The sequence below is a fragment of the Prionailurus viverrinus genome, chromosome E2 (assembly GCF_022837055.1).
Source record: "Prionailurus viverrinus isolate Anna chromosome E2, UM_Priviv_1.0, whole genome shotgun sequence".
NCBI lineage: Eukaryota > Metazoa > Chordata > Mammalia > Carnivora > Felidae > Prionailurus > Prionailurus viverrinus.
In genome coordinates, this window is record NC_062575.1 from 16,229,838 (window position 1) to 16,251,050 (window position 21,213).

Below are 21,213 nucleotides of genomic sequence, written 5' to 3' on the forward strand. Positions count from 1 at the left end.
CCAAATTTTTATTCTCTGTATAGTGCAATGAGTTCAGAGTGTGAACCACACTTCCAAATTAATGGATCTCCTTGAGCCATACTTAGGTGTTCTAAAAAATGATCTGAATGAGGCAAGACTGTGAATTTTTTTTTTTTTAAGACTTAAACTATAAGGGCTGTCACTATTCATAAGGTAATGGGGAAGACCTAAAACAGTGTTTTACCATCAGAAATACCTCTGCTTTCATGGGCGGGTTTTTCCCTCTACCTGGCATTATGGTATAGCAAAAAGTGGCTAGAAGAATTCATGCATTTATCTGCCCTTCTTCCACCCGTGATTATTGTGGTTAAGCAACAGGATGAATTAGTTACAACCCTTATCCTAAGAGTGAATCAGTACCATGTCATGTTCAGAGAAGTCTGCTGGGGAAATAAGACTCCTATGTTAATTGAGACCTTTTAGGAAATTTCCTAACTGTAGGTAGCACTATATACCTTTGTATACAGGACTTTACTTGCATATATCTAAAAAAATTTGACTTTGGCTCCAGCTAAGATGGGAGTAACAGAGACCAGACTTTAAAAAGACAAAATGCATGAAAGAATGATTCTTGAGACACTGAACATCCCACAGCAAAGGACAGTGATTATTGAGAGATGAGAAACAAACAAGATGAGCCCTATGATTATTCCATCTCACTGTCTTGAGAGAGTTTCTAGGTCACAATACAGGGTTTGGAACCTAGGTGGAACCCAGCAGATTCTGTGACTTAAGGAGATAAAGCTGTGCCTGGGGAAACCAAGGCAGCCATAATTTATAGGACACAATACCAGAAAAGAGAGACCTCTGGGATCTCCCCACAAATGTTGTTACAGGGTCCCCCACAAGTGTTCGGAAAAGTGCTGACCAGAGCATACATGTTAGGAAACTACCTGTGGCTGGGAAAGAAGTAGCCCAAAGGATAAGAGGGAGTGGCACCTGATGCTCACATAGATGGGTTAAAGTTCATGGGACATTTAAGTAGAGTTCTCAGAAGGGTTATTTTCAGTAATGGGGAATGATTAGCTCTCAACTAAATAGGGTTCTCATCATGCCTCACCAAATTTAAAAACAAGACCCAAAGGAATCAAACTATTTCCAAGTAACTGAAGTTCAAAGTCCAGAACAAACTGGAAAATTATAGCTATACCGAAATATCTACCCAAAAAGCCAATTCATAATGACTCAGATACAAAGAGACATGCAAAGAGGTGGGAAAACAGCTCATACTAAGGAGAAAAATCACTCAATTGAACCGATCCAGAACTTACGTAGATGTTAGAAGAGGATGACAGTAAGGCATTTATTACAACTGTACATTTTATGTTCAACAGTTAGGTAGAGACATGGAAGATATTTTTAAAAAGACTCAAATTTCTAGAGATGAAAACTAACATATGGGATGAAAACACACACTGGATGAGATTAATGGCATATAAGAAGAAAGGATTAGTGGACTTGAAGACGTTAACATTGGAAACTATGGAAAATGAAGCACACAGAGAAAAGAGTAACCCCCTGCCCTTTCCCCAATCCCCTCCCCGCATGAAACCAGAACATCAGTAAGCTACAGGTTAACTTCAAATGGCCTAATACGTATATAATTTGAGTTCCTGCAGGGGGCAGGGGGTGGGAGGGCAGGAAGAAAGAAAAATATATTTGAAGAAATAATGGCCGGAGAATTTCCATTTTTGACCAAAAGTAATACCCGAGATTCAAGAAGCTCAACAAACCCCAAGCATAAGAAACACAAATAAAACTGCACTTTGGCACATCCTAAGCAAAACATGATGTGACAAAACTAGTGATAAAGAACAAAATCTTAAAAGGATCTATAGGGGAAAAATGTTTTAAAAAATGATGACAGCAGATTTCTTGTTGGAAGCAATTGAGATGAGGCAACAATGGAACACCTTTACAGTTTTGAAAAAACCAATCAGCTGAATACAAGTCATATTTTGAAAACTATTCACTGTTAAAACCATACAACAAATCAAAAGTGGGTACCCTATGATGAAATCTTACCTATATGCAATATGCCAAAATACATTTATAAGTCATTATCCTCAGAGAAGAGGAAAAATCACCCACCAGTCATCCTCCATAGCTTTTACTAGCCCTCTCATACCAATATCAGTACTCTCATTTCCAGTACTATCACTGTTTTTTAACTAAAATTGGAGACATTTCACAGACAGAGCTATAGCCATCTAAAGCCTGTATCACTGATGAGTTCTTGTATGCAGAGGCTATCATGGAAACACTCTACTCAGATCTATTCTCTGTGCTAATTTTTTTATTCATTTGTTCCTATGCCTACTCCAGATGTTTATTTTGTAGGTTACTAGAATAATAGTATTTTTAAGACTCTTCCTGTGTTTTGGAGTGGGAAGATCCTCTTGTTACATTCCTTTGTATTCTTTCAGTTTTGTTTCACAGACAGTTCATTGACTTGGTCTTATTTTAGATGCTACAGCTCCTAACCTGCATGTCTGAACCACCTCAAAACAGGCAGTAGCAGTTGGCAAAACGTCACAACCTATTTCATTTTCTCTTTTCTGTAACCCCATTTAAGCTGTTCCCCTGTCAAGACATGGTAAAGTAGGACTATGTCTACTTGTGCAAATTAAAGCCATCCTTTCTTCTGACCAAATTAATCACTAGAAGTTGGGCATTGAGACACTGAAATGAAACCGTGTGTACTGCATTCCTGTATAGATCTGATCAAAATCTCCCTGAAGGGCCTCTGGATCCTCTGAGATATGTATGGACAGGGAAGCATCAGATGTAAACATATGGCAAAGGCTTGATGGATCTGATTTATACAATAGCATCCCCTAAGTCCTCTGTGAATTAAAGCAAGAGTTAGAAAGCTGCAGTCCCAAGGGACCTACGGCAGTAGACACATGGAGAGTTAAAACTGACAAAAATAGTAGCAACAGATATTTAGCACTAAGTATGTACCCGTGTTCAAAACATTTTTGCATAATCTTTGCAACAACCCTGTGAAGTAGGTACCATTATCCTTATTTTACAGTGGGAGTAACACAATCATGTTCACAGTGGTCAAGCCAGAATGAACCCCATCAGTCTGACTCCCTGAGCCCATACTCTCAGCCACTCTTCCTTGGGGTCTCTCAAGAAATGGTGTGGGGGTAAGAAGGAGCACTGGACGAAGGCTAAACACATGATTAGTGCCTTCTCTCCTCACTCATTACCTCCCTTTGAACACTTGGGATGTCACCCACTTTGCCTACCTTATAGATCATTTTAATGAACAAGCAAGAAGTAATTTTACGAAAGTATTAAGTGCCATACAAATATCAGCTGTTATGGAGGGGGTGTAAAAGAGAGCAACATACAAGGGGGCTTAAGAAAGAGCAGTGCATGGGGAATAGGAAGGCAAGATCAAGTGTCAGAAGTTTTTGGTCTTACATAGGCAGAGAATATTTACTGGTGCCTTCCTCACTTGGTACTCTTGGTTGCTTCTTTGCACTCAGTTCTCAGCCCAAAGGATCTTGGCCCAAGAGTAAAACTGTTCATCTGTAAGTTCTCATTCCCATGTTAAGGGATTCATATAAATTGGATTACATAGCCTTTGTTCCACATAGGATAAGAAATGAAGCAGTCATAAAGATCAAGAACAAATTTGTTTTTGCACCTGTAATTTAAAAACTTAAGAAGATATACTGTGAGGAATCTAAACTAATTGGCTAAGACATCTTAAAAACATGTGCCTTTAATTTTAAAAAGGATGAAAGAAAGAGGAAAGGAGGGAAGAAGGAAAGAAAAGAAGGAAAGAAAATACCCACTTTTTCTGTGAAGTAAAAAGTAATGGAAAGCTGCCTCTACTTTAATGGCCCTGAGAGTACTAATTTCTTTACAAGTTTTGCCAGAGCCTTGGCTGGTCCACCCCCAGCAGTAATGTACAGAGACTGAGTGAGCACATGTGTCCTGCTGTAATTAAGGCTGCAGAGCAGAGCAGCAGGTGCAAACTTCTCATCCTTCAACTTGACTCTTAAACTGCTTGTGCTCTTGTAACTTAAAGTCTAAACTTGTTAAAAGTGAGATTTGGAAGGTCATTAGTCTATAACAGGAGCTAGGCACTACAGACATTTCTTTAAAGCAAAATTAGAAACAGCTACCTAACACCTATCAGCCGTTTTAAGATGTTGCCGTTTCACATTTTCCAGGGGGGAAAAACTATTAATTCTAAGGAGATTAATATCCACATGAGCATGGCATTGAAGCCAGACTGGAAGCCTTCTTTTCCCTTAAGAAAAAGCTTTTCTAGTAACAGAGTCCCTTGCCCAACCCTCTTTCAATGTAATTCAGGTGCTTAGAGATTTTCTTACACAAAGGGCTCAACCATCACTTAAGGTTTAGTCTTATTTTCTTGTTAAAAATTTATCTGTAGAAGAATTTGAATTGTAGTCACCTTCCTCTAAAGAGTTGAGGCAGCAAAACCTCTGTGTAAAATAGTTCCATTTAAAATGTTTCAATGTGATCCTGCCAGATCCTAAAATAATGATAGCTTAGAAAGGCAGACGTGGCTTTGGGTCTGAATGATTTTTATCATACTTTACCTTTTCATGGGGTCAGAATAAAGATCAGTGAAATAAACGTGTACCAAGAAAACATACCAACATACAAGCAGTGTGCTCCTGCAGGAACACCCAAAAGAAAGGGACAATGCCTAGGGAAAGCTCAGGATTTTATTAGGTATAGTGACATGACTTGTTTGGCATAGAGGTTCTAGCATTGGCAGGGGAACCAACTTTTCCTTTCTGAGCACCAGCAAGGCCTGTGCCAATTGTAGAATTCTTTGCAATTTTTAGCTAATAGGGTCTCTGCCTCTTCTTGAATGCCTGCTCCAGGAACTAAGAAAAAAGACTTGGTTGACAATGGCTGTCAGAGCCAATAGAAGAGGATTTCATAGCTTACCTCCTAGAGTGGAAAAGACCCCTGTTGGCCAAGGGCAGATGCTGCAGACCTTGCAAGGACACAGCTAGTCTGCAGTGCTGTCCAAGCCCAGCTGCTAGAATTTTGTAAATTATTTATCAGCTATGGCTATAAATTAGAGATGAATGGAAGGCCTTTGGGCCTGATCTTGGATATACTCCTTATTAACGAATTTCAGACATTTTGTGCTATGAGAGTTTTTTATAAGAGGACTGAGTATTCTCTTGTATATAGGAATGACCCCATGCTATTACTGTTTTGCAGACTGTTCTTACCTCAAATTCTGCTCTAAAAAGAGTTTAGCAAAATCCTTTACTAGGAAAAGTAAATGTAGTGAATTCAACTTAATTCACCTTACCTTTTATATCCTTCTGTCATAAACACTGGATCCACTTCCCATTTCAGAAAGGTTGAACTTACCTCTCTTTTGGCCATCAGCAAGCTTAACTTGCTCATGGTTATGCCAAGTGTCTATAACTCTCATATAAACATTAATATATATATATATATATATATTACATGCATACATATATATATGTGTGTGTGTGTGTATATATATATATATATATATATACACACACACACACATACACACACACACAGTTAGGGTTCTCAAGAGTCAGATAATTATCCAAGCTGTCAGGCTTACCTTCTCAGTGAAAGAAGTTACTCAGCATCATGGCCAAAACTTGCTGCACTTTCATGAGCACCAGGAGATGGGAAATACAAGGACACTTAAAAATACCAAGGAGCTTGTGTACCTTGGGATAAGTACATGCAACCTCAAGATACTGTTCATCTGTACACTCTCTGCCAGTCATCAGTCTCTTTATCACTCATGCACGCACACAAAATCTGATGACATAAGACAAACTTTTGCTCATATTTTTTTTAATGTATCACAATGAGCAGGAAACATACTTGATGAAATATTTTCAAAGGAGTATATTCAATTACCATCTACAATCAACTTAACTATGACAACAAAGTTTTTGTGACAAATTTTTTTTTCAGTTTGAAAGTTCCATGTGGTTCTGTTTGTTAGTCTCCATGTATTTTGGTACAGTTCGAGATCAGCATTGTTACAGTAACAAAAAAGCTAACAAGACTACATTATAGAAAAACACCAAGAACATCATTTTTGGTTTCACTTGCTCTATTTTTTTTTTTTGTTTTTTTTGTTTTTTGTTTTTTGTACATTGCAAAGGCTGTTCATATACCTCTTCACCTCAGGGTCACGTTCATTTATGCTTTCTTTCCTACCCAAACTTGCCCCCATCCCTCCCCCCCCCCCCAGAAAGTAAACAAACAAAAAAAACTAGTCAAAGCTTTGTTTCACAGTGGGCAGTATCTCAGCGCCAACAAACAACCAACTCAATTTATGCTTCTATTTAAAATGTTTTAATTTATTTAAAAAAAATATATGTCCATGAATATCAAGTGCACTGGCTTGGGTCACTGCCTCTCTCTCCTGCAACTTCCTGCCATGCCTGATAAACTCAGGTTTAAACACATGCCGTCTGTTTTACTTTATTTTCAATCATGTAAAACTTTGGCCACATTCATTTCTTTAAATAGCTTTTAATTAAAAAAAAAACTTCCTAGATTTATTAAACTTTTCTGTGTGTGTGTGTGTGTGTGTGTGTGTGTATTTCCTTCTTAAGTTTCTTTTTGGAAAGATGGAGGAAGGATGGTTGAAATAAGTTCCATTTGGTGGGTTCATATGGTGCTATGGCTGAATGGTGTGTAGTGCCAACCCACACTTTGGAATATTTGGAAAAAAAGAACAACCAAAGTATGAAGTGTCAATAGAGGTGAAGAACTAATTTAAAAAGTGAGTTGAGATATCCTATTCAGCTACCTACTATGCAACAGACAGGAGTTAAACTCTCCTAGTGAGACCAATCTAAACAGTTGAGCATTGTAGTGAATTCATGCTTTGTAAATGGTACCGGTCACAGCCAAAGTGGATGTCAACCCACAAACATCTAACTAGCTCATACTTGACCTCTAATTGTCACCATCACTGACTGCTTTGCTACTTCTGAGTTAATGTGGAGAATTATTTTTTAAATGAACATATATGTGGATGGTAGAGTTGTAGAGGAAAGCATTGAGTGTGCAACCCACTCCAGGATGAAACAATCACATAACCCCTCTGAGAAACACTGGTGGGTGGAAGCATGCTTAGCCAATCTACCCAACCACTCGCTGTTACCAAATACACCCACAGGTCAAGGCATGGCATAACAAAACACTGACAGTCACTCTGCCTCACAGAGGGAGGATGGCATAGTAGCTCAAAAAACAAAACAAAAAAAACCATTGTGGAGGGGGGTAGCAAAATTTCAAGGAAATGAACTTAAAGTTGAGGGAGGAGGAAAAGGGATAGAAATTGCACTATTACCAAGCAATATCATTTTTGAAAACAAAGTTTTCAGAAAAAACCTAGCAGAATTTGACAGGTAAAGCTAGTGTTAAATTGTTAATTGGTATCACATAGAGAACCCAAAACAAAAACAATTTTTTTTATCTCTATGATACAGACACAGAGTAACATACAACAGTTAAATGGCAAAAAATATATATATATTTCATAGAGTTACAAACAAGATAAAATAATGGAAAACAAAAAACTGTACAACTTTAAAATTTAAAAATGTTCATCTCAAACACAGGGAGAAATACAAGAATTCTTGTTAAAAGAAAACAGTTTGTTAAAACAGCAAATGTTTTTGTGTACTTGTTTTTGACACCTTATGCTACAACTGGATACTGGTATGAATAGTTAGATGGTACTCTTTAGTATTTCTACTTAAAAAATTAAAAAAAAAGAATTTGCACTGTGCATCAGCCTAGTTAGAAATATGTACAACAGTTCAGGATCTACTCTTTCATTAAATCAAAAACAAATTCATAAAAATAAAATAGTCCCGGCTAAAAAAGATAAAGAGAAAAAAGAAAAAAAGAAATCCATTTTCAGATCTTGGAATGCTCCAGTCTTTTGCAAAGTCGTTGAGTGGCTTCAGCACTGGGGAAAGAAGCCCGAAAGGTGACCAATGGAACCTGCATTCACAGTCTTCAAAGTTCCCTTTTGAAACATAAGGAAGAGAATGAAGGGGAAAAGGATTTCACACTTTTGGGGTAAGGGGAGATTGTTTCTGTTGATGTTTGGCTATGAAAGTGAAACAGCAAAGCATCTATTTGTCTCCAAAATCTACGTTTTAGCAGCACAAAGTTTTCCTTTCAAAGTTCAGACCGTTGTTTTAAGATGAGAAAGGGTGTATGTTACGTTGTGTTATGTGTTACAGGAATACAGATATTAACATAAATACAAGTGCCTCGCATACGGTTCCTTTTTTGCTCTTTGTACATTGCTATCTGCTTCTTTGTTGGCTGCACTCTGGATCACTCGCCGCTCAGACTGCCTAACACAAGGACAAAACTTTGAAGTAAAAAAATGTGTCTTTTGGTATATGGAATTGTCATTAACAGCTGCCTCTCTGCTTGCAGAAGAAGCACATAACAACCTGGGAATCTTTTGTTTTTACTCTTTCTTTTATTAAACTAAGTCTTGTTTGTTTAAATCAGAAACAAATTCTCAAGTAACAAGAACCCTTTCCCTTTTTTCTGCATCAGCAGTGAAAGGGTGTGTCTTTGGATTTTATTTAAAGCATGAAATTTCTTTTTCTGAGAGGAAAGAAAACAAAAACAAAACCCCTAACCAAAAACTTTTTTAGAAAGAAAAGCATACAGCCCAATTACACAAACCGAAACAAATGCTTTAGTTTAAGAAAAGAATATGTGAAGCATCTACCAAACAAGGAGGAAAAGAAGGGATAAAAGGGAAAGCTAAAGAGGAAGGATAAACAATAAATGGCACAAGGCTTACAGACATAGGTAACTAGAATTATATGCCTTTAAAAAGTTTCAACTCCCCAACCAAAAATAATCTGTGAGGATCCTAATGACCCCTAGAACCTTTTGAAATTCTTTAGTTTTATAAAATAATTCTGTAGCTCCCTCGAAGAAATGAAGGCAGCTACCTTAAGTGGGAGATTATAGGGTGGGAGGAGGAAGGAGAAAGTGGAATTAAGGGACAAAGGGGAGAAAAGCTTAGGCGAATCAACGGATTGCAATCTATCTGCTAGGAATGAACAAGACAACATCAAATGAGGAGCTGTCAGCTGGACCATACAAAAAGCTAAATGTACACAAAAGGTTTTTTTTTCCTTTTAAATCTACCATACTGCTTCAGTTCATTTCCAATGCAACAATCTACTCAACACCAAAAATGGTCATATCTATCATAAATACAGAAAGTCAGTTTTTAAAACTTATTTTTTTAAGCTACAAGTCCTCAACACTCTGTGTGTGGGTTTTTTTTTTTTTTCTGAAAGTGGGAGTGCTTAACTTTTCCCCTTGAAATTGGCTTCAGCAGAAAAGCTATCCTTTAAATCCCCAGAAAGCTAAAGCAGTTCACATTGTTTTTCTCGAATACTTTCTGCCCGTTTTTAAATTAACAAAAAAAATCTTTTCTGGAACAAAAGAAAAACTGAAAAAATAATATATTATAAAACAATGATTCTGAAAACAGAACAAAGTGTGAGCGATTGACCTGAGAATAAAAAGACATTACATTTCTTTTTTTCTTTTAGCAAGCCATTGGTATCTGAATGCTAAGATAGCAAGAAATTTAAAACTGTAACAAGGTGGACTGCTTTCCCATACAGTGCATGCCGGGCTCCTCTGTGCTATCAACATGGGGCGTTTATTGAAAAGAGGGCAAATATACAAGGGGTTTAAGCTCCAAAGACATTAGGGAGGCCCTGCGGACTTCTGTTTCCCAGACCAATAGTACCTTCAAAAGGACACAATGTAACAGGGTTAAGGTGGTTTTTTTGTTGTTTTTTTTTTTGTTGTTTTTTGTTTTTTTTTTTAATATTGAAAGAAAAAAGAAAAGACAAGAATGTAAAATCACCGGCATAGATAGGTATATGGGAAAACAACCCACGCTTTTTCTTTTTTTTCTTTTTTTTTTCTTTTTTTTTTTTTTTTTGGTTAGAAGCTTTGGAATTGCAGTTAGTCTATTTTTGAAATTGGTTTGTTATTAATCTTTTTTATTTAAATTCATTTGTTTGTTATTGTTCATCTTCAAAGCTTACAATCTGAAGGTGTCCGTTCCTACACTGGTCAGACCACTGTCCTTGGGGCAGCTGGGGTCTTTGGGACCCTCCACCGGGCTCGCCGGTCCGTCGGACTTTTGGCTGAGATCCGTGTCAGACTCCTCCGAATAGTCGTCTGTTGGCATCGAGGGCTGAACCCCTGAGGTGCTGCATGAACTTGAGGTAACCGTTGAAGATGAGGAGAGAGGAGGAAAAGAAGGGGGCTTCGCGGCCGAAGCCCGGGAGACCACTTGCGGCCAAGACTTCCTGGAGGCGTGGGGGGAAGCGGAGGACGAGGAGGGGGCGGCGGCCGACGGGGGAGGGGGGCTGTCGTTTGAGTGAGCGGCAGACTGCGAGGTAGATGCGGTGCTAGGATCGGGGAAGCAGGCAGAGTGAGGTAATAAACTAGGGTGCTCTTTGGCGTTTCTTGCTGCTCTCGTGATTGTTCTGTGTTTGTGCAAGGCCGACTCGAGATGTTGACTCAGAGCTTCCTCCCCACAGAGCGCGCTCTCGCACGCCAGGCAGTGGTACGAGCCGCCGCCGCCACCGCCGCCACCGCTGCCGCCGCCACTGCCGCCGCCGCCCGTGGGGACGTGAAGCACCATCTCTTGCAGGTTCACCACAGACTGGCCGAAGAAGCAGAGGGACTTCAGGTGACTCCTTGCCGCCTCCTCGTCACCGAAGCCCGCCTGGCACTTGCGGCAGACCAACTTGTACTGCACCTTTGGAACAATGAAGGGGTCATAGAGGGAGTCCGCACTTTTGCTTTCTGCTTCTGGCTCTTCGGGGGGTTTCGGCAGGAGGGGGGACACCTCACGGGGTGCGTTTTTCTGCTCTTCTGGTTTGGGGGATTCTTTGGCAGGGTCTTTGTCTGGGGAAGCAGCCCCCTGGGGGACTGGGGTTTGGCTTGCTTTGGGCTGCTGCTGCACTTTTTGCTGCTGCTGCTGCTGCTGCTGCAGTTGCCGCTGCTGCTGCTGCTGGATCGCCTCCTGCAGACTCTGCTGGTATTGCTGGTACTGCTGCAGTAGGGAGCCCGGGGACAGCCCCATCAGGGCCTGCGACAGTGCAGGGCTGTAGGGGAACAGGCCTTCCATGCCATACATAGGCTGCAGGTACCCGCTCTGCAGGGCGCCGGGGATCTGGGGGGCATAGTAAGGAGAGAAGCCTGGTACAAAGTAAGGAAGGAACTGGCTCGTGAGCAACGCTGTGGGGTCCGAAGTCAAGGCTGCCTGCAGGGCCTGCAGCTGCGCAGGGTCCACTGCATACTCCATGGCGGGCAGCGGGGCTGAGATCGTGGCTGTGGCCGCTGTGGGGGCCTCTCCTTTCTCCTTCTTGGGGACAGGGAGGGGCTCCCCTTTCCCTTTGTGTGCCTTTTCCTTCTCCTTGACCTTCTCACTGTCTTTGTCCTTGCGCTGCTGTTGCTGCTGTTGGGGTGGGAGCTGTGGTGCAGGTGGTGGCTGGGCTGCGGGCGGCGGCGGCTGCACCTGTAGCTGCTGCTGGGGTTGGGGGGGTTGCTGAGGGGCCATCGCCATGGTGGCTTGTGCTGGGGTCGGGGAGCTCAGCGATGCTGAGGACGGTTTATTTGGTAATCCAGATGTGGGGAGGCCAGGGGAAGGAACTGTTGTGCTGGGCAGACCCATCAAGTTCGGTTTAGGAGACGTTAAAGCTGAAACAAACAGAACCACATGTCAGTCGGGGGTGGTGAGGCTGAAGCTCAAGATGTCTTATTTGTGTCACTGGCACAAAGTCTGAGATCTCAAGGTTTAAATCCTAAAGATCCTCTCAGAACCACCATTTTCAATAGAGGTTTCTCACCTTGTATTCTGACCAGTACCTGACCCTGAATCAGCTCCCCGATTTTCCCTTTCAGCTAAACAACTTCTAACACCTTCCTACCACAAGTGCCACACCCACTAATTCATATTTTCTTTGGTGAGTTCCCCAAACCAGCTGGTTCCAGCTGGGACCCATTTGAACCAAAGGCCTTCGTGAAAGCTCCACAGAAATAATATAGCTAAGTGACCACACCAGAAGTTGTACAGGAGAGAGGAAAAGAAGAGAGCAAAAGCAAGAAACCTGGCCCAAGCCCAAAGCCCATGTGAACAAACACATGTTCCTCTCTGACCTCCATTGCTGTAGCAGAATGGGCATGTTAAGAGGGCAAAGAGAAGAGCTATGGGAAGAACTAAAAACAATCCATTTAGGGAAAAACGGTCCCATTACCTTGGTTCAGCTACTCTGCTTTAACAAATCTTTTGAAAAATGTAACCATCTATGAATAGGATTCTGGAATTTTCTGGAAAAATGGAGCATGCTGTCTTCCTACTCATTTGAATGACATGTACAAAGGCTGCAGTTGCTTGAGAAACCAGCCACAGGGAGAGGAGAAAAGCAGTATCAGAAATGGTAGGGCCCAAAATGTTGGTCCCACCGCTTCCTAAGACATGGCAACCTAGCCCTGCTTGTGAGTAGGAAAGGTCTTTGACCATGTCACCAGGCCCACATGGGTTACAGCCCCATCCACAGTCACACTCTACCTGTGAAGCCTTCCCCCAACCCAGAACCGAATATCCTCCCTCACCCATAGTTCTCTCCTGGTTTGAGTCTGTCTTTTGTTCCAGGGTGATGGAAGACAACACTGCTACTGGTACATCAAGGTGGTGGTAGAAGAGGACAGCATTGTGAGGAAGGGAGACCAGGTGTGCTGAATGAGGAGATGCTGAGAAGAATTCACAGGCAGTGGACCTCAGATCATTACATTCAGCACACTTCAGAAACTAGATGGTATTCATCCCTTTGCTTCAGAGCGTACCACAGGTAAAATTAAACCCACAGCTGCTCACTATTTCATCTGGACCAACCTAGGATTGGGTGTTCTATAGCACAACACGGGCCTTGTAAGAAAAAAACACACGGAAGTGCACACCTGGGTGAAGACTATGTTGACTTCACAGTGGGGCAGCATGTAAAAACTCTCAAATTTCAGACGAAGAGGACAAGGTTGCCTCAAGCTGTCAATCCCAGAAAAAGATCCATTAATGTTTGGAAAGCCAAGGAAGATGCTTCCCTCAGCTTTGTGGAATAGCATTAATCTATTCTTTCAGAACAGCAGAAAGGGATGACTGAAATTAAGTCATCCAGTTTCCTCAATGCACAGAAGGGACTGAAACCAGAGAGATATGTGTGACTCAGAAAAAACCCCGTAAAGGTTCACTGGTTAAACTGGCACCAACAAGATGGAGAGCAAATGGATTATGAAGTCGACAACTTAGGACGCAGCTCTTTCTGTCTACTTACAGGCAACAGGCCTGCTCCAAGTTTTAGGTTGGAGTCAGAGCCAAAAGATCAGCAAGGCAATGCAAAAACAGCTAGAGATTTCCTATCTCTATGGCATCAGGCTTTCAGGAGAAGGATCCAGGTTAGAAAGCCTAATGTAACTAATATATCTTGAATAGAAGAGAAAGAATTTTAAGGATCATTTACGGAACGCTTGCTATATTTACCAAGCTCTGCTAAATATATTCTCAGAATAATTCTGTGGCCTCATTTTTTGCTCATCTGTAAGATTAGAACCAAGCAAGGCCCTTCATCCCCCTGGTACTTGTCACCCAACTCTGGAGTCAAACTGATGCAGTATGGATTATGTTTGACACAGAGCTGCTGTGTGGCCTTACGCCAATTAACTATGCAGAACCTCAGCCTTCTACAATAGATTGTTGTAGGGACTAAATGAAAGGTCATTTGGAAACAGCTTACCATTGGGCCTGACATATAAATACAAGTTTGTTCCCCCATTCCAGATCCAGTGCTCCTGGGAGCTGTGGTACAGTTAGGTGGTGGTAACTGGGACACACCTGGCTGCCTCTAATAATTAACAGCATATTTTTCTATCTTGAGTCCACTCTTAGTGGTCATAACCTGAGCAGCACTAAACATATACCTGTTGACTGACTGGCTCATATTGAGTGTTGTGGAAGGAGCACATAGCACTGGGAGCCTGGAGGCCTGGGTGGGAGCTCTGGCTCCTACCCTAGCTTGCTGAATGGTCTTGACCTCTCTGGCCCTCAGTTTTCTCATCTGTAAAACAAGGGGAATAGATCAGACATTCTGATTCTAATTTTTTTCACATTATTACGAAACGTTGGGCCATCCCAAGCCCTTCTGCCAAGGTCCTAGGCTGCAAGGGTAATTCAGTGCCTCGACACTTCCCATAGCTTGATTCTTGGCTTATATAGTATAACTCTGCGACATTAGTATAACTCTGCGGCATTACTTGCTAACAAACATAAGCAATGAGTTACACATCTTAATGCTTTCGCTTCTTCAACCCCTGGGAACAGGGACACGTTTTGAAGGCAAGGAGGCACTCTGAAGGGCTCTCCGTTGGTAAAGGTCCACTGGTCAATGTAGGCCATGGGGGAAACTTGCTGACTTGTGCCTAAGTTTCACAGGATCCTGGAGGTCCAATTTAGGAAAGAGAGCTGGCTCCAGAGAAGACAGGTGAGGACAAAGGAGGAGGAACAAGAGAGGGGCGCAGACTATCAAACTCCCTATTAAGGAGAAAAATAAGAGTACCAAGTATATGTGTGAATTAGGGGACTTTGGGGAGCAAAGAAAGAGAGATGGGCAAAAGGAAATGAAGGGGTGACTGAAGACCCCTAAAAATGACCATTAATGTTTTTTTGTCTCTCTGGAAGATTCAGAACCATATTGCCCAATACAGGATTCCTGGCCAGTGCATTCGAGTACAAAGGGAGTCTCATTAGGAACTGATAGAGCCACTGTCGTTCTGGCTAGATAAGAAGACCAGGAGTAAGGATCCATATATAAGAGCTTCTTCCTGATAGCAGTTCTGCCAGAACAGCTCTCTAAAAATGGGCAGGAACCACAGGTAAGGATAAGGACTTGATTTAAATTTTCTTGAACCAGTTTCCAAAGGGCACAATTCAGAATTAGCTAGGATACTCAAATGTCTTCTATTTTCAACAAATATCTACAAGGCAGTGGCATTTTCACAAAGACTGACTGGAAGGGTTTAGGATGAAAACCTCTTTCTTGAAAATACCTCAGGATTTAGGATGCCAGGACCCTCAAGTTCTTCACTATGGCACACACCCTGGTGGTGCTACTCAACACAGGAAATAAGAATGATTTCAGAGAAGACTGTTCCTACCGGGAGGGGGTGGGGGTGGTTCCCATCCCTGAGATTGGGACATCATAGAACCATGTACACCACAGCACTAGGGAGACTCAATGAAGGGGACCAGAAGTTTTGTTGCTGTTAGAGAAGTAGAAAGGGAAGCTTTTTCCTATCTGCCCAACATTCTTAGGGTTTGGGTGGTAGCCACAGAACAAAATACTAATGGGGCAGCTATTTAATGCTGTAAGAATCACCTAGAGCAGAACCCACCTGTGTTGGATGGAGTAAAGCCCGGCAAAGAGGGGCTGTTGAGGCTGGGGAGCAACACAGGAGGAATGCCCTGGAGCGTGGGATATGCTGTAGGAAGGTTGAGAGCCTGAAGAGGGGCATTGTCAAACATCCCTTGCTGCTGAGCTGCCAGTCCAAGGACCTCATTGGCCTTTTTAATCCGGTCCAACTCTTGTTGAGCCATCAACTGACGTACAGTGGCTGGGTCAAAGTATTCTTTCTCCTTGTCCAACTGGCTTCCAATGGTGTCTTTAACTTTGGAGATATGCTGTTGGGAAAAGATATGGTCACGTACAGACAGCCTAGCGCTGTACTTGATGCCACACAAAGTGCACTCTGTTTTCGGTCCCTCGTAACTTGTTTGGTTTATACCAAAATGCTTGGCCATGCTTAACTTGGACTTCTTTTCTTTTGCCCGGGCATTCTGGAACCAGACCTGAACAACTCTCTTTGGCAGTCCAATATCATTGCCCAGGACCTCACACTCTAGCATGGTGGGTGTCCTGTAGTCATTAAAGCATGACTTGAGGACTTTGAGCTGCAGATTGGTCATCTGAGTGCGAAAACGTTTCTGCCCTGGCCGATCCCCACTGTCTCCAGATTTGCCTGCTGACCCACTTGCACCAGGACTCGGGGAGCAGGGGTCTGCAAGGCTTGAGGTTTCACTATAGTCCACTGTACCTTCATTGTCATATTCCTTGCTGTAAAAGCTTGGGGCTGGACTGACCAGACCCGATGACAACCGATCTTCATACTCAGACATTGCCATCATGGCCGCTTTGGTCAACCCTTCATTGGGTGCGGAGGAGGATTTGGTTTCAGTTGCTATTCCCGTTGCACTGTCATTATCTGCATTGCCCTCGTCTCCTGTAGTGGTATCTGTGATTGCTGTGTTGACAGAGGAACAGTCGTCATTGTCCAGCTTGGTTTGGTCAAAGTTTAGATTAACTGAGGACATGGAGGGGCTTTCAAAGTCTTCAATCCCTTCCACCTTGATGGAAGAAGGGCTAAGAAGAGTTCTGGGAGACAACTCCATGGTTTTACTCACAGGTGAGAGGGGCACACCTTGGCCATCACTACTGCTTGGGGGTAGGTGGGAAAAGCTGGTTCCATCAAAAATATCTCCTTTCATCTGAAGTCCCCCATCACAGTCTAGGAGCATTGCAGACAGAGTAAGGTTGTAGCCAGCTCTCTTGGCTTCATGCCAATGACGGGACCGGATATGAGCCTCAAGGGCAGTCTTGGCTTTGAAGAGTGCTCTGCAAAAGGGGCATCTCCTATGGGCCTGGGCTGGGCCCACAGCCCGGAACTGTCCTTTCCGTTCCCGGGCTCGGGTATTCTGAAACCAGACTTGTACCACACGTTTCTTTAAGCCCACCTCATGCGCAATGTGATCCAACATCTTTCGAGTTGGATTGGAGTCTAACAGATACTTTTGGTACAGTATTTCTAGCTGTTCTGGTGTAATAGTTGTCCTCAAACGCTTGTCTCTCTGAGGTTCTTCTCCTCCTGTCCCACTGTCATTTTCTCCAGGGCTTGCACTGGCCTTTTCCTCCAGCTTCCTCTTCAGAGTGTTCATTGTGGAGGTCGGAGTTGAAGGAGAAGTGGCCGAGCTGGCTGGAATCTGAGGTATGGCCCCAGAGAGCAGCTGGCTTGCCAGGAGTGGGTTACTAGGGTCAAACAGCATGAAAGGCATATCCAGTGACCTGTCCAAAAACTGGGGGTGGATGAACTGATTCTGTGCACTCAGAAAATGAAGCTGCTGATGCTCCTGCCAGTGCTCAAACGATGGAAATGCCAACTTACATTGGTCACACTGGTAGGGGATTAGCTGAGGAGGTAGGTTTGCCAACTGTTGAGGAGTCGACGTGTGGAGGGGCTTGAGGGGCAGGTGGGAGAGCTGGGAAGGACTGGGGCTTGACTGGGGTAAGGGGCACTGAGGTGGGGGTGCTTGTGGAGGAGGCTGTGGCAACGCAGCAGGGGAAGTGAGCTGGGGGAGCTTTTGCTGGGCTGTGTTTGTCTTCTGCTCAGGCTGGTCTTGCTGCTGCAGCTCTGCCTTTGGTTGTCCTTGCTTTTCTTGGGTTTGGTTTGGCTGTGCACTGGGAGGTTCAGCCTGCTTTGGTTTCTCATCACTCGCCTCTGTTTTTGAACTAAAAGTGGCCAGTTCATCAGCCTCTGCCGTGAGCTGTAAGAAAGCAGAGGAAGCTGTGTTGGCCGATGATGCTGGGGCGCTGTATGCCTGTGAGGGCATTGGGGTGCTGCAGGAGGAGCTGGTGGGTGTCAGGATTTCCATGGCATCCATGGAATCCTCATTTTGGCTGTCATCCTGCCCCTCCTCATCCTCATCTTTGTAACACAGCTTCTTCTGATGCTTGATGAGATCAAAGATGCGCTGAAACACCAGGCTACATTTTTTGCACTGGTAGTTCAAGTTGCTTGTTCGAATATACCTATCGTTTGTAAGCTCGCGCCGCTCTCCATCTTTGCCCTCCCCCTGATTCTCATAATTTTTCCTGGCCTTCTGTCGGGCATTTTGAAACCACACCACTATGACTCGGGTTGGAAGGTTCAGTAAATTAGAGAGTTGCTCAAATTCATCATCCTTTGGGTAAGCATTGGCATCAAAGAAATCCTGTAGGACTCTTAGTTGGTAATCTGTAAACCTTGTTCTTGAAGACCTCTTGCTTCCCCAGTACTCCTGCTTCTGCGGTTCCGGAGAAGGGGGCCGGGAGTCAATCTTGAGCTCCTCCAGGCTGGTGATAGGAGGATTGCTAAAGTTGTAAGGGGAATCCTTGTTACGCTGCCGCTCTTTGAAGAGGGTGTTTCTGAACCAGTGCTTGATCACCTTCTGAGGCAACCCAGACTTGTCTGCCATTTCTTTGATCTGCTCTTCACTGGGGGAGTTGTTAATGTCAAAATACTGTCGCAGGACCCGGAGCTGGTCATCTGTGATTCTGGTGCGAGGCCTCTTGTTCTGTTGCTGGAGCAGGCTTGGATTGAGCTGATGCTGGTACAGCTGGGCCAGGTCCGCAGGCAGAGGCTCCACAGGTCCAAGTTGAGGGGGAAGCTGAGCCGGCAAGGTCTGCAGTGGCATCGTCTGCATCATCAGCGGGGAGAAGATGGGCAGCTCCATGGGCATGGAGAGCTGGGTGAGTGGCACAGATGGCTGGGTTGGTGCGATCGTCGGTGAAGTGATGGGCGGGGCCGATGCAGGGATGGCTGGCGTGGAAACTGGCTGAGGCGGTGCTGCGGGAAGTGGGGGTGGAGGAGGGGGTGGGGGAGGTGGTGGTGGGGGCTCCGGGGTCTGGGGCCTCAGGGGGTACAGTTTATCGTAGTGCTCTCGGTACTGTTTAGCAAATCTCTCTAACTGTTTAAAGGGAAAGTAGTTTTGGTGAACGTGCTCTTGATGACTCTTTAAAATCAAGATGTTAGAAAACAACTTGCCACAGGAGTCACACTCCAGCTTTTCCAGGTTCTCTCCCTGCTCAGTCTTCCCATTCTTCTTCTGCACCTTCTGTTTGTTCTCGTTGTACTGAATGACCAGCTCAAAGCCAAAGTTCTCCAGTAAGGCCTTGGTGGCGTTCCCTCTCGCATCTGAGGCGATGCGCGGAGGGAGCATGGAAGGCTCGGAACTACCTGCCGGGGCCAACTCTTTCTTCTCTTTAGCCTTCAAGGCATCCGGCAGCGATTCCTTGGGTGCTGGGTTGCCCTCTCCCACCTCAGCACTGTCCCTCTCTCTCTGGCTTTCTTTTTCCTTTTCTTTGACGATCAGTTTGTTTTTCTTTTCGGGGTGCTGGCTTGGCTGCAGAAGGGCCGAGTGACTCTGGGACAGAGACAACTGGCTTTGCTGCTGCTGCTGTAGGATCTGCTGGTGGCTCTGCGATGGGATCTGAACCTGAGCCTTCAGATCATCCAGCAGGCCCGGGCCCGTCCCCGTCAGCGTCAGTGCCCCGCTGGTCACTGGCAAGCTCACCTCAGGGTTGAGCTGGAACTCTGCACTGGGGATGTAGAAGGGGAAGAGGAGATGCTGCTGCTGCTGGAGCTGCAGCAGGGTCTCTGTGGTCATGGGGAAGTGAGGAAGGAGGGTGGGGTTGAACAGCTGAGACTGGATCAGGGCAGCCTGCTGCTGCAGCTCCTGCTGCAAGTGAGCTTGAACTTGAGCCTGGGCCTGGGCCAGTGTCTGTGCTTGTTGTTGCTGCTGCTGCTGTTGCTGCTGCCTGGATGCAATCATATCTGCTAGCTTCTTCCGATTCGCCTCCTTGGGCTCTGAAGGGGAAGTGATATTGGCACCGATGGGATTCCCCAGGGGCGGCATCCCTACGCTCTCAGCGGGCACTTGGCTCAGTAAGTTGGAGCTCGGAGCGATGCCAGCACTGCTTGGATTGGTGGTGGTAAAGGTGTTACTGCCACTGGTGCTCACAGGACTTGGGGTGGAGGAGCTCAGGGAGACACTGCTGCTATTCCCAGTCCCATTGCTATTGCCACTTGCAGCCTCCAACTTGGCTGCTCGGGCCTTGGTTTGATGCAACACAGACCTCATGTGGATCTCCAAAGTGGAACTCTGGCTATAGGCCACATTACAAGTGTTACACTTGAAAGGTTTGTTGTCTGGGCTGCTGGTGGGTTCGGGCTGACCAGTTGCCGACTCTTGAAGGGCTCTCTTTAACTTATGCAGGTGGGAGACAGAATTGTAGTGCACTAACAGGATATTTTTTTGAGTGAAGGATTCCTTGCAGACGGTACACTTGTAAGGGCGAGAGGGGTCTAGAAATTTTTCCATGGTGAAGTTGGGGCCTTTCCTGAAAGGTAGAGCTCTCTTTGGCTCTGAGCCTGAGTCTTCTTGTACCGACCCAGAGTCACTGCCTGTTGGGCTCTGTTTATCTTCCAAATCACTCTCTTCTTCCTTGTCTTCCTCAACAATTATGGTGTGGTCCTCGGCCAGGGTAGGGTCTCCCATTGCCAGGAGGTCCCCGTTGGCCAGAAGGCCACCATAAAGCTGTTGGATGTCGGCCTCACTCAACTCCAGGTGGCTTGTCTCAAGGTGTTTTTTCAGAGCCTGGAAAGTTCGGAAACTGCGCTGACAAAGACAGCACATGGTGGCAGCTCTGATCACGTGGTACTGAGAATGGAGCTGGAGCTTTTCAATGGTCTTGAAAGCCAGGCTGCATTGATTACAGCGATACTTGTACACATGGCGATCTGACACAGGCAGCTGAGGCCGCTTGGCATGAACCTCATTGAAGTGGGTCTGAAGAGTGGCAGAAGTTTTGAAAACCTGGTTGCACCCCTTCTTCCAGCACAGGAAGCCTGAATCTTCTCTCACAGCCCCTGGGTCAGCAGGAGAAGGTTTCAAATCTCCACTGTGCTCTGTGCTTACAGAGGGCAAGATGTTCTTTCCCAAATCCTCTGAGGTTTCTGTAAAAAATAAATAAATACATACCAATCCCAATGATAAAGAAAGCTTTCTTTCAAAGATGGCTCCTAGAGCTATCTACCTAGCAAGTCCTCACAAATAGAATCTTCTCATAAAGGAAATACCCAATCAGAACACAGACTGTCTCCATACAGCTCCTGCAAAGAGTACATATTATAAGCAAGTGCACACGAACAGAGGGGAATAAAAGGAAATACAAAAGT

The 21,213-nt window shown here is 44.3% G+C and overlaps 1 protein-coding gene and 1 long non-coding RNA gene across 9 annotated transcripts in view; one reads left to right on the forward strand and one right to left on the reverse strand.

Moving 5' to 3' along the window:
• Nucleotides 1–5,857: 5,857 nt before the first annotated feature.
• ZFHX3 (zinc finger homeobox 3) overlaps nucleotides 5,858–21,213 on the reverse strand; it is a 249,841-nt gene continuing 234,485 nt past the window's right edge. For 7 of the 8 annotated variants that reach the window (XM_047835197.1, XM_047835199.1, XM_047835196.1 and 4 more), the window contains 2 exons: nucleotides 15,559–20,991; nucleotides 5,858–11,814 (listed from right to left, as the gene is read on the reverse strand). In XM_047835197.1, coding sequence (XP_047691153.1) covers nucleotides 10,145–11,814; nucleotides 15,559–20,991 — 7,103 coding nt within the window. In that variant the 3' untranslated portion in view covers nucleotides 5,858–10,144. Of the gene's footprint in view, nucleotides 11,815–14,088; nucleotides 14,226–15,558; nucleotides 20,992–21,213 lie in introns of all 8 variants that reach the window. The other variant, XR_007147319.1, reaches the window with a different exon arrangement.
• On the forward strand, nucleotides 10,240–17,205 carry LOC125152793 (uncharacterized). Its single transcript, XR_007147320.1, has 6 exons — nucleotides 10,240–10,331; nucleotides 10,650–10,801; nucleotides 12,770–12,965; nucleotides 14,846–15,039; nucleotides 16,477–16,626; nucleotides 17,110–17,205. It is a non-coding gene; the product is annotated as an uncharacterized LOC125152793 (long non-coding RNA).